This window comes from Lytechinus variegatus, chromosome 12 (assembly GCF_018143015.1).
Source record: "Lytechinus variegatus isolate NC3 chromosome 12, Lvar_3.0, whole genome shotgun sequence".
NCBI classification, from domain to species: domain Eukaryota; kingdom Metazoa; phylum Echinodermata; class Echinoidea; order Temnopleuroida; family Toxopneustidae; genus Lytechinus; species Lytechinus variegatus.
The window spans coordinates 16,463,908-16,477,292 of NC_054751.1; the positions used below are offsets into that span (position 1 = coordinate 16,463,908).

Consider the following 13,385-nt stretch of genomic DNA (forward strand, 5'->3'; position numbering starts at 1 on the left):
TGAAATAAAATGTGAATGATGGATGAGTAAAATAAGCTGAAAAAGGGGAATCCACAAGTTAATCACCCTTTGCGAAAAGAAACTATACCAAAAAAAAATTTTGACTTTTTTCTTTTAAAAAGTTACACTGAATTATTGAACTTGACCTCAGTTGTTAATTAACTAAAAAAATGTAATGAAAACAAAAATGCAGTATTTTGGAATTATGCATGAAACAGACATGACCCGTTGTCTCAATCATTGTGCATCTCCCGTTCATCAAACATGAAATGAACTGTCAAATACTGTTTTTGCCCTTCTGAACATGCTCAAGGTTGTGATTTGATGAGCCTGGTTAGATCATGGAGATTTCCCTGGTCAGATCAGGGAATTCCTTGGTCAGAACAAGGAGATAGAGATGAAATCTCCTTGGTCAGAATAGTCAAAGGGGGTTGATATGCAAGAAAGTGCAGAACACAAAGCAGTGTTGCATGCATACAAACTTGGAATGGGCTGAAAAGCACCACTGTTACATAGTAGGTTGTGTATTCAAAATTACTGAAGCGAGACCACTGAATTTTTTATAGAAGTTAGAAAATGAGATGGGCTTCCTATATCCATACATTTCATTGAGAATAATTTCAATTTTTGGAAATTATTAAGCCGCATATCAGAGGGACATTTTTTTGGGACGCGCTGTACTTGCTTACTTGTATGTTACTCGCGTACTTGACACTTCCGTACTTATCTTACTTGCGTACTTATGTTACTTTCCTACTTTGATACTTATCTTATTCGCGAACGTATGGTACTTACGTACCTCTCCTACTCGCATGCATCCATACTTATGTACTTATTCGAGTTTTCGCGTCGCTACAAGCTGTGGAGACGAAGAGAAGCCCTAATCAGATGAAAAAAAAACTTTTGAAATGTGAAAAAAGGAAAAGAGGAAAGGAACTATATTAAAACAAATAAGTTATACTGTGTTTTATCTGTTTTATGTCTGAAGTAAGGAAAACAACAAATTTTGTTGCAGATAATGTTAACAATAGCCTAGTTATGTGATTAAAACTACCAGAGTTATCTTTTAAGTTGTTAACATTTTGTATCAGATTTTTTGTTGTTGTTGTTTGCTTGTTTGATTTACTTTTGATTGTAGTCTGCAAGTAATTTTTTTGTTATTGTTCTTCAATGTAGCACAATATTTGATACTGTATGATTATTGCGTTTGCTATGTTGTAAAATTATGAAAATTAATAAAACTTCAAAATATAAAAAAAAACAGTAGCATAGTTTGCAACTTTGAAGAAATATCCAGTAATGTTTAACAATTAAAAGAAAAAAAAACACTCGAGAATGGTTACACGTTTCTACAGCTGCTTTATTGAACAAACATGTTAAAGAAAGATTATCGCAAATAACAGAATATGTAAGTTTTAATAAAGAAATTTGAATTGTGCCATGCAGTAGGATTAAGATACATGTAAGCGATTTTCCAACTTTATTATAGATTAGTGTGGAAATGAAAGAAATATGTACCTTTGTTGGTTTTGCTCCTCTTGATGGCCATAACATGAAAATTTAAAGGGTCTCTTTTACAAATTACGGATGACTATTTTTACATTTCTTGTCCGAATGACTATGATTCTAATATCCCCTCTCATTCGCCGATTTAATGCTTGGACTTCACACATAGATTGATAAATCACTCAATTTCCTTTTTACAATTTTCTTCACAGGGGGAAGGCGCGGCCTACAGGGGGCGTGTCCTAGTTTCCTTGTCAACTGAGCTAGGGGAACCGCCTCCTGAAGACATCGTAAGTATCAGCTCTCATGACATTCAGAGGGTAGATAAATACAGACGGCTTCGGAAATACCACCTCTACGCCGCTTTCATCAACGCCACCATGGTCAGCGAGACTGATCGCTCAGTGGAATTTGAGGTATTTTTTTCTATTCAGTTTTTATCGATAAATTAACATCTACAACAATTAACATATTCTTGACAAGCGTAATTATGAAGCGACAAATACTTGTACATGTACGTAATGTTTCCATCTCATACCCAATGGGGGGTCGATGTAAGGCTAATTCAGCACTTTAGTAACCAATGCATACCAGATAAAATTCTTTCATTTTGATAAGTACTTTACCACAAATATTAGGAGGTTCCTATTCTAAAAGGACGATGAATCTGAAAAATAAAAATAAATAAATGTATAAATGAATGCATTTTTAAATACATAGATAAATAAATAAGTAAATCAATCAATAAATCCAATGGATGAATTAATTGATTTATTCATTTATTAATACTCATTTTGCGCATCCGCGGTCGTAACTGCGTTCCGCCTTAACAGTTCGACGTCATCATCCATACAGCGTTGGTCCTACTAATGTATATACAATGATGATGCAACCTTATAGTTTATTTTGCGTACGGGGAATATTTGTACCTTTACTAGTATGGCCTGGTTGGGCTATACAAGTTTACAATCGATTGCACAATTATCTGAACATGTTTTCATTTATTAGGTCAAACGAACATTTATGTTTAAAGGGTTTAAATTTCTGAACCTGAAATATTTGCCAGGAATTACAATTATCTTGCTACTTCAAGTTGATCCCTTTATGTGGTTCTCTTTTATCAGAAACATTAAAATAATCACTCAACAGCCATCCGAAAGTTTAGTGATTTGTGACCTGTCCATTTCTTCATTTTATCATAAAATTGTTTGAAATATTTCACACGTAATACTTCTTAATTTGTCCCTAGCTATGGTATGAAAATAATTTCGAATCGATGTCAATTGCAGTCACAATTTAAAGCCAACTCCTCTTCTTAATTTGTTTTCTAAAACTTTATTTGATTCACCTTAAAAAATAATTGAAATAAATATAAATCAGACGCAAATGAACGGATTGACATTTTACAATAGCATAATCGACTATTGTAAAAAGGATTAAAGATTCCTCTTTTCACGCCGTATTCATTTCTTATCAACATCATGCCTCTTCTATACACCTCAGGTTAGCATCGGTAACTATGGTAACAAACTCGACGAGCGCGTCACACCCCAACCATCGACCACGCAGCCCACAAACGCCGTGTTCGATGGTAACCACTACTACTTCCTACCCTGGACGAAGACGAAGCCGTTGATCGCCATCAACAGCGAATGGGAGGACATCAGCTTCCGCCTCGACACCCTCAACATCATTCTGCACATCATTGCCAAACTGGTGAGAAGAATGCTCAGGATTTTTTGAACAAATTAAGAAAATGTTTCGAGAATGTAGAGTATTAATAACCGTCTTTCGAATTCATGTAGGAAGTTTTTTAGGCTATACAAGTGCAACATCCAGGAACTTGATAAACAGAAAGTATTTAAGGGGCTTCCTTTAGGATTTCAAATATTTTTCCCTTCCTGTAATCGAAATTGCAAATCGCAAGTTAACATTGTAAGCTATGGAGGGAAATAATCATCTTTTTATTGCAAAGTTATGAAATGGAATGTTCAGGGCTTCGTCTTGGAACATTATTGCATACACTAACAGCATGTAGTTCCCCATAGCTCAGTTTTTTTTAACAGACCTTCATAAAGTTACTCAATTCCTTTTAAGGATCCCTTCAATCATAGGAACATGATTATATAGTTCAATAGGTAATAGAGAACACCAACTAGACTAGACTATAAAATTATTAATAATTATGTCATTAAAGTGTGGCGATCATTTTCATGACATGAAAAAAAGGAGAGGAGAAACAAAAACTAATTAGGAGGGTATGGGAAAAGAATGACTTGGTCATGAAACTATATCAGATAAGAGGTCTACCAAATTTTCAAAAAGTTATTGACACTTATTGGTGTGGGGTTGGGGTGGGGGTAGTCTTTCTCCCGATCCAACAAGTTGTCCTGGTGCCGCTTCCCCCATGACTGCAAGTTGTAGATTTCAAATCAAATCAAATTCTAATTTTCGATATTTGAATATACGGTGTGCAAGAGACTAAAATACCAATATCACCAACTAGTCGCGGGAATGTTCACAAGACTGCTAAAAAAAAGGTAAATGAAAAAATGTATGATTACTTGATCAAGAGGTAATCGCAGCATACGGTGACAGCTTAGATGAATTACTGGGGATATTGTTATCAATTCGGACCTTCCCTGCTCATGGGAGTGCCAAGAGGGTGGATTATATAAGAAACACTCAGATTCAATTTTTGATTTACACTTAAGGAAAAACACATCGGTCATGTGAAGACGTGTATAAAGTCAGGAGCTAGTGAGAGTGAAGTAGCGACGCATGTCATCAAGACAATCGACAAACTCATCGAAGATTGTAGGTAAGTTTGGAAAGAAAGGGCAGGCAAGTGAAAACAAGTGATAGACGAAAGAAAGAGAGATAGAAAAAACAAAAGGAGAAAAGGAGAAAGACGTGATCTTGACCTCACTCCAGGGGCCACGTCTTACAAAGAGTTACGATTGATCTGATCAATCTCAAGTACATGGAAATCCATCAATGTCATAATTTTTTCTTCAGGAAATTTGGTCAATGTCCTTTGAAAACAAAGAGAAGCATACTGAATTATCATGAAAACAGTAAATGTTTGAATATACATCATTTCTAGAAAATATTTTGAACAAACATGTACTTTAAGATGTTGACGTTGCTGGTTTATCATAGTTGCGATTGATCGCATCAATCGCAACTCTTTGTAAGCCGGGACCCAGCATTCATGTTATCCTATTTATTATAAAGTTTGGAGCTCGTTGCAAAAAAGAGTTGTGTTTGAAGGCAACTCATTCTACACGATAAAAAACAATAAATTTTATCCAACTTTGTTTAATATTATGTAATGGTAGTTGTTTAATCGTTTAAACAACCGTGCACAATTTATTGATAATTTAATACTGAAAATTAAACTTTGTTGTTTAAGAATTTAAACCCTTGTTTAAATGTTTTAAACTACTGTAAGTTCCATAATAGTAAACAGCTTTGTACAATATTATATACAATATTTTACTGTGTAAATATAGTATATATTTACTGTGTAAATATAGTAATTATAGCCAAGAGATGTTTTTTTTTAAAGATACTGCTTATTCATTTAATATTGCGCCATATTTGAACTTCAGGAGACCTTTACCCGAATTCGGCAACATGAAGCAGTACGCAAACGCTCTCGACAATCGGAGATACGAGCTCAGACGACGAGTGTTGTTCGAGGTCGCTCGACGAGCAACGATCCTCCGACAGGAAGCCATTGAGCCGGTGGAAACCGTGGATGAGCTCGAAGAATACCTAATCATGCTACGAGAAATCGCAGTCGAGGTAAGCCGTTCATCATCAAAATAATGATAGACACAAGAAAACGAGTGCATAACCCATCCTGGGGAGTCTTTCATAAAGTTTTCGCATGTTAAGAGCAACTTTAAGAACGACTAGTGAACCTTCCTTACGCTCTAAACCATCGCCAATGATCATTTTGGTGTATACCATTTACCACAAAAAAATATTACCAGTCATCCTTAAAGTCGCTCTTAAAACTTACAAATAGCTTTATGAAACACCCATCAGGACATAATTATATGTTACCTTATTTTATCAGGTTCTTTCAACCAGAAACATTTCTTCTTCTCTCATCGCTACAATATTGTTTGTCTTTTTAACCTTACGGATTAATAAAGTACAATATTAACAAGTTGTCGTTTTTCATTCGAAAACATTTTTTTAACTTGTCATTTCGTTGCAAATAAAGGGATTACTTGTTGTTTTCATTCAAATTCAACATAAATGTACCCTTAAATGAGAAATTGCTAGTGTATTTTAAATGGGCTCAGGATTTGAAGATTAAAAAAAATATCTTCCGATGTACTTTCTATGAGTTTAAGGTTTATATCAAATTGTAATGGATAAACTCGGGTTTTTGATATTTCTGAAGGGAAAATATAATAAGCCTATCGTACTCAAATCAGTGTGTCAAAATTCTTTGAATATATTTATGATTAATGATTGCTCCGGATAAAATTATATTTCCATTACTACCAAAGGTACATAATGATGATATCTTACCGAAAATATAGCTGAAACGAAATGGAACGAAACGCGTTACAATTTTCTTTTCCTACATCTCCCTTTTATTAGCCTCAGAACAGTCTCCCAGATGTTGTGATCTGGATGATCTGCGGATCCAAACGAACGGCGTACATCCGGGTACCTGCCTACCAAGTCCTTTATTCTGATCAGCGAAGGGATGCATGTGGGCTGTTCTGCGGAAGAACTTTCAGCTATTTCCTTAAGGTATGGGAGGAAGAAAAAAACCTTGTTATCATTGGCGGCGGAAGACAAAAAATTTAGGGGGGACGTAGGAAACAAAATGGACAAACAAAAAAGAAAAAAAAAACAGAACCGAAATTTCAGGGGGGGGGAGACTACCAAAATTTTTTGACAAGCAAAAAAAAAGGTCATGAACAAAAAATTTAGGGGGGATCGTCCCCCCACCTAAAATTTAGGGGGGACACGTCCCCCACGCCCCCCCCCCCCGCTTCCGCCGCCTATGCTTGTTATACAGATTACAGAGAGATGATAGCGACGTAGTTCATTTCTGGTGGGTGTTTCATAAAGCTGTTCGTAAAGTTACGAACGACTTTACGCACGACTAGAACATGTTCTTAGGTCATAACTCAGTTACATCGGGATGTCACAGAGCACAAGAAAGGATCACCAGTCGTTCGTAAAGTCATTCGTATCTTACAAACAGCTTTATGAAACACTCACCTGGTTGGTAACCTATAGAGGAATGAATATAGTGTTTGCTATTTTTTTCAGACTTCTTGTTTGCGAGAAGGAACCTAGTTCTGACAAGATTAGCTAATTTAGTCATTATGAAAGGGTTTTCGTTTTTTGATTTTTTTTAAATATCGATTCTTGTTTACTTTTAAGCCTAATTACACAAGTACTTCACAATCAAACGAGGACACACAGCCAACCAAAGATGTCTAAGGTTTATGGGTCATTTTGCAAATCGCCCAAATCATTGTACCTATACACGCGTACCGCTTCGATTCACAACGAAACAAGATGTCCTCGTTTGTATACGAGAGTATAGGGGTGTCTATGGGGTCATGACTGTATTATTTGCTTTATGAATATCATTATGGATTATTTATGATAAAATATGTAAATCTATAGCTGCATGTATAACACCTTGGCTTAGATATGGAACCAAAATTATGAATAGATTATGAAAAAATTAATATCTAATACATCATGAGAATGTCACGAGAATTACGTCATGGCCCTGAATTGAGCGTGATGTCATGAAGTTAAGGTGGATTTCGTCGCACGGCTGGCAGAAGGGCGCACACACTAAATCCCATCTAACCTGTCAAATATCAACTTATTCCATACCAAATTTACTATGCATTTTCGATTTCATCACTTTATTTATTCATTTAAGTTTGGTCTGGAATAAGTTGATATTTTATAGGTTAGATGGGATTTAGTGTGTGCGCCTTTCTGTCAGCCGTGCGACGACTTATTCATATTTCATGCGTAATTTGCGTTCCATGATTATGTCAATATGCCACACACCCTATGGATTTACATAATATGATTCATCATATTCATAAAACAAATGAAGGAGTTATGACCTAATAGACATCCCTATATGGCTTACGAGTAGCTAAATTTCATATGGTCCCCGGTTGACCGGATTCATACTGACACAGATGTCCTCGATTGTGCAGTAAAATACTGTTTTTCCAATTTTCATCCATGAACGTTGTGTGCGTGTGTGTTTATAATGTATGTAGAGGTATGAGCATGAGCTCTCTCTCTTCCGATCCCTTTCTCCTTCCTATTTCCTCATATTATATGCTCTGTCATATCGCTCCTTTATCTCTCTCTCTCTCTTCATCTCTTTATTTAGTATCTGAAGGTGAAAGGAAAGGATGATAATCGATACGCCATACCAGCGATGCTGCGGCTCAAGCTTTGGCTAGGACTTGAATGTCATAGTGAAAACTTTCGAAAGGGAATGTCAGATTCGACTATCGCTGTCTATGCAGAAACGGTAATTAAAACCACCTCATTTGCTGTATGAATAGATCGCCTCTTTCCTCTTATTATCAGAATTGTTATCACTATTGCTATTCTTTTTTCATCCGAATTAGTAAAAACTGAATAGAAGTAGCAGAAGAAGAATTGGTAGTAATATAGTACTAATAATAATAATAATATATGTGATTTGTAATGCGCCAAATCCACTTGGCAGAGTGCCCAAGGCGCAGTGAAAGAAGAAAGAAAGAACGAAAGAGAACAGGTACAAATAATAATAGATTCAGGAACAATTATTATTATTATTAGTAGTAGTAGTAGAAATTGAAGTTGTAGTATTAGTAGTAATATTATTATTTTTTTCCCCAATTATTACCCTCTTAGTACCTTACAGTCAATAGCAGTACCAGGGTATTGTAATCTATGATAGAGGAAGACGTAAAAATTAGTTCAAAATTCCTCTACACATAATTTCCTTTTGCCTTTTTCCCTTTTTCCTCACCTCGTTTATCAGATAGAAATAATAGGGACAATACTCATCTGCCTCTTTAAAACTGAATCTGATTAATCAATCATAATTTTTTATTGCATTTGGTAACCATTACATTTACATTATTTTACAGTATGAAAATCAAGTCAACATCATGGGCCAATGGTCAGACAAGGGACTTCTAGGAAGACCGAAATACTCAGACTCAACTGGAAAGGTAGTTCAAGCTTATTGTAATTTTCATGATATTCAATTTGTTCTACATCAAACCTTGTGGATTCTGTCGATTGTATGATGAAATTTTCCCATAAAGTTAAATGAAGGTTGAATTGGAAACAGGCTTCATAGTTTCAATATAAAGCACATATTTTTCAATTAAACTATAAAGATTGTTTACATGATTTGTATTCAGATAATGATATTTCCCGTTAATATAGCCATAGCAATAATTTGTTTATAAAAAGTAATTTTAGAGACAATAATGACTACGGTAATTGGAATAGTCATACTCTAGACAAAACATTACTCGCTAATAACAGGGGCGGATCCAGGATTTTGAAATAGGGGGGGCGCCAGCGGCGAGGGAGCGAAGCGACCGAGCGGGGGGAGGGTGTGGGAGGGGGGATACCCCCTCCCACGGCAAGGACTTTTTCAAAAAATCATGTCCAAAAGTCGTATTTTGAGAGCACCTTTAGAAGAAAAATGCACACTTAAATCACTGTAACTTCATGACTAAAAGACACATACTGACTCATTTAGGAGCTGGTTTCCAGTCACACACCGTATAAGCGGTCATTCAAAACATACATTTGGCAAAGGCTCTTCACTTGCTTGCACGAAAGTATTTTTATTCTCCCCCCCCCCCCCAAGATAAATATATAATACCATAATCATTATTTATATAATGCGAGCGCGAAGCGCGAGTTATTTTTTTGGGGGGAATCTTATTTACTTTTTTCTAAAAGTTTTGAACATTCTGGGCAATCCTGAAAAAAAGATGTGTATGCAAGTGAATAATTATTACGAACGTGAAGCGCGAGCAAAAATGAACTGATGGAAAAGGTACTGTTAAGGACTTGCTTGCAGTTAGCCATGAAGACGTTACATATTTTTAAAAATCAAATAATGCGAGCGCGAAGCGCGAGCTGAAATTTTTTGACATTTTTACCTAAGGAATGGAAATTCTAAGCACTTTTTGTAACTTAACAGAATAGGTATATAACTAAACGATTAGTGCGAGCGCGAAGCGTGAGCAAAAAATTTCGTGATTTAGACCTACTGAACGAGACACTCTATTCAAGTTTTGTAAATCATGAAAAGGATGAGGAAGTGGGGATCTTCCTTACATTAATAATGCGAGCGCAGAGCGCGAGCGGAAAATTTTTATATACGTTTGAGCTGATCGAAAACGTATTTGTTATGGACTGCTTGAACTTAGCCATGAAGACGTTACATATTTCAACATTCAAATATTGCGAGCGCGAAGCGCGAGCTGAAATTTTTGACATTTCTACCTGAATAATGGAAATTTCAAGCACTTTTTGTAATCGTGGAAAGGATAAGACAAAAACTGAACATTATTGATGCGAGCGCGAAGCGCGAGCGGAAAAATTCTGGACACTCTATTCATGTTTTGTAAATCATGAAAAGGTTAAGCTATTGGAAATTTTCATACATTAATAATGCGAGCACAAAGCGCGAGCAGACAATTTTTTATATTGTTATCTGAAACTGGATAAATATTTAAATGGAGAACAAGGTGCGTATCTGAATAAACGTGTGTTTGAGATATCGACCTAGAATTTGTATATTCTAAATACCTTTTTTTACCATGAAAATCAATAAAGCGAGCGCAAAGCGCGAGCTAAAAATATATAATATTCAGATCTGAAAAGGGGTCACTTTAAGCTCTGTATTGCAAGCACTTTGTGGAAAAATTGTGAGGTGAAGAAGGATCACAGTTAAAACAGAGCTGATATTTTCAATTATTGTTACTTTGAATTTTGACATAGGACCGGGATATTCTATAAGGACATTATGTCATCATAAGAAAATGATGACTATCTTCCTATTTCTCTTCCTAAGCATGAGAGCGCAAAATCTATTAATATTATGGCCTGAAAATTGGACATTTAAGCACTTTAGTAATTATGCATAAGATGCACGAGTTTAAAATCTATCAATGCGAGCGCAAATCGCGAGCAGAAATTTATGATTAATTGTCATCAAATGGTGATTTTAAGTAGTTTGTTTTAGAATTAATATTGAGATATACATAACTCACTAATCAAAATGCAAGCGTGCAGCGCTAGCTGATACGTTTTGACAATCTGACCTAAATAGGGATATTTTGAGAACTTCATGGAATACAGGAAAATAATAGGTACCTGACAAATCAAATTTTGCGAGCGCGCAGCGCAAGCAGAAATTGTTAATATTCAGACCATAAAACAGAATTTTTTACACTTTTAAAAAATCAATTTGTGAATAAAACAAAATAATGAAAGTTCAATTTCCCAGCTGAAATATGTTTTGTATATTGACTTCAGAATTTGATATTTTAAGGTCCATATTGAGCAAGATATCACCTAAAAGGCAATGCGAGCGCAAAGCGCGAGCGAAAATTTTATATCCCGACATGAAAGATTAAAAAAAAATAATTTCCAAGTCTTAATTCCCCTTATCTTATTTTATTCACTCATCTTCCTCCTCTTATGCTTGCCTTCCTTCTTTTCTCCTCTCTTTTCCTTTTTTCATTTTTCCTTCCTTTTCCCCCTTTTTTTCTTTTTTTTGCTCCGCCAATAGGGGGGGGGGGGCCCGGGCCCCTCGGCCCCCCCTGGATCCGCCTATGGTTGGGGCGCCCTGGATAATATGCCTCTGAATCTACCAGAAAGTGTAAAAGTTAGTTTACATTAAATACAAATATGTCTGACCTATACATTTCAGTGAAAACGTACATGACCAAGGCAGAATGATAATGCTGCGCACGTGGCGCCCGATACAGGGCTTCATCTTTGAGTGAAGAATAATCTCGGGGATAGACATCATTCGCATCGTTGACACTTTCTCTCGCGATCTGTAATTACAATTTACATGTATTTGCCATAAAGACGGACAAACGCATGTTACAAAAAACACAAAATTTCGGGAAAAAATGATATCCAATCCAACATCTTCACACTGGTCACTGCACTGCAACTCCCGATTACAAGTGGTGCAACTTTCCAACCAATCGACTTGCGCGCCCTGGAATTCCGGAATTTACATATTGCAATACAGTATGACAGAGGTGCATTTGTGCGAACACAAAGGCCATGAGCGTAAGTTAAAATATAGTTTTGACTAGATCTAGCCCTTGAAATTGACTTCATTGTACCAATCCAGTAAATATAACCATCCCAAAAAAAAAAAAAAAAAAAATCCGGCGAAAATAGGGGGGGGCGCGCGCCCGGGGCGCCCCCCTCTGGATCCGCCACTGAATAAGTCTTGAGTCACATAACTATAACATTTAAGTATAATATTGCAACGTGATTCTGTCATTCTAGATATGATATGAGTTTTCCCAGTTGTGTGGATCGTGATATAGGGAAACTTTATGTTCAATTTTGCTATTATAAAATATATATGAAACATGATGTAACATTATTCCCATCTTTTCAATTAATAAATATGATTTGATGAAAATAGAGACGAGAAAAAAAAACACCATTAAAATCTTTAAACCTCAAAGAAACATCTAAAATCTGAAAATTAGAAGAAAAAAATAACTGAAAAGACTAAACTGCAAATCATTTTTTTTTTTCAAAACATGACTGCCAGATGCAAAGAATACGTTAAATTACAAAAGACAAAATTCGCAAATCTGTTTTCGTGTTCGTTTGCCCTATACAAAAAGGCACTGATTTAACGAATTAAAAAGAAACAATAACTCTCTTTCGAACAGTGATGATCGGATAAGCTATAACAATCTTAGATTTACTGTCAAACGTTGTGTTCCATTCTGTGTTATCACTGGTGACTTCATTTACTGAGGGGTAAAGAAACACAAGAAAATGTGTCATCAGAAAGTGTTTCCATAAAGCAAAGCAAAGCTCATATACATCAATATGTGATTACTCATTATGAATTCGATCACTTATGAATTAGGCATACATAGGAAATGCACAAAACACGCTTCTGAAAAAAATATTACTGTTGGTAACACTATTTACATATATATATGTAGATAGTAGTATATTATTATCGGTTGTAGTAGGACTAGAAATAGTATATTTTAATTCATCGGTTAAAACGAAACAAATAAGTGGAAACAACTGGACTTTACATCCTGATTCTCCTTCGTTTTGTACTATTATTATTCTTGTCTTACCATTATTATTACTGCTTCCTAAATTATTTTTTGCTATTGCCCGAATTGTATATACAAACGCCACTGCAAAAGCATTTTGGGATTTAATTCATGACTATGCTCTCTGTACATTCATGAAGTCCCGCATGAAGTGCCGTGGCCGTGTAGCCACTGCGGATCGTGACAAAAGATAATTCTTCAAACATTCATTTCGATATTTAAGCTCAGCGGGGGTTGGAAGTTATTGACAAATAGTGTATACAGAAGCATAAATTTGGTCTACATTTTTTATGAATAGGCGACAAAAAGAGTTGGTGGTATTGTTCTTCTAGCTCCAGTTCACCTAGTTCCGATTCACCTTTCCAAAGAGGTGAATGTGAAAATGTATTCATTGGATGATATAATCTATTAAATATTTTTAGAATTTGAAATCAATGTAAGAAAAGACGTACAAAGTTAAAATAAAGCAAACTACTGGTGGGGATTCCAACAGAAAAGGATAGC

The 13,385-nt window shown here is 35.6% G+C and overlaps 1 protein-coding gene across 2 annotated transcripts in view; it reads left to right on the forward strand.

Annotated features, from left to right (window-relative positions):
• LOC121425594 (myoferlin-like) overlaps positions 1-13,385 on the forward strand; it is a 109,305-nt gene that overhangs the window by 45,286 nt on the left and 50,634 nt on the right. For both annotated transcript variants that reach the window (XM_041621705.1, XM_041621706.1), the window contains exons 17-23: positions 1,719-1,922; positions 3,010-3,222; positions 4,221-4,327; positions 5,121-5,316; positions 6,130-6,285; positions 7,916-8,059; positions 8,667-8,750. In XM_041621705.1, coding sequence (XP_041477639.1) covers positions 1,719-1,922; positions 3,010-3,222; positions 4,221-4,327; positions 5,121-5,316; positions 6,130-6,285; positions 7,916-8,059; positions 8,667-8,750 — 1,104 coding nt within the window. The remainder of the gene's footprint in view (positions 1-1,718; positions 1,923-3,009; positions 3,223-4,220; positions 4,328-5,120; positions 5,317-6,129; positions 6,286-7,915; positions 8,060-8,666; positions 8,751-13,385) is intronic.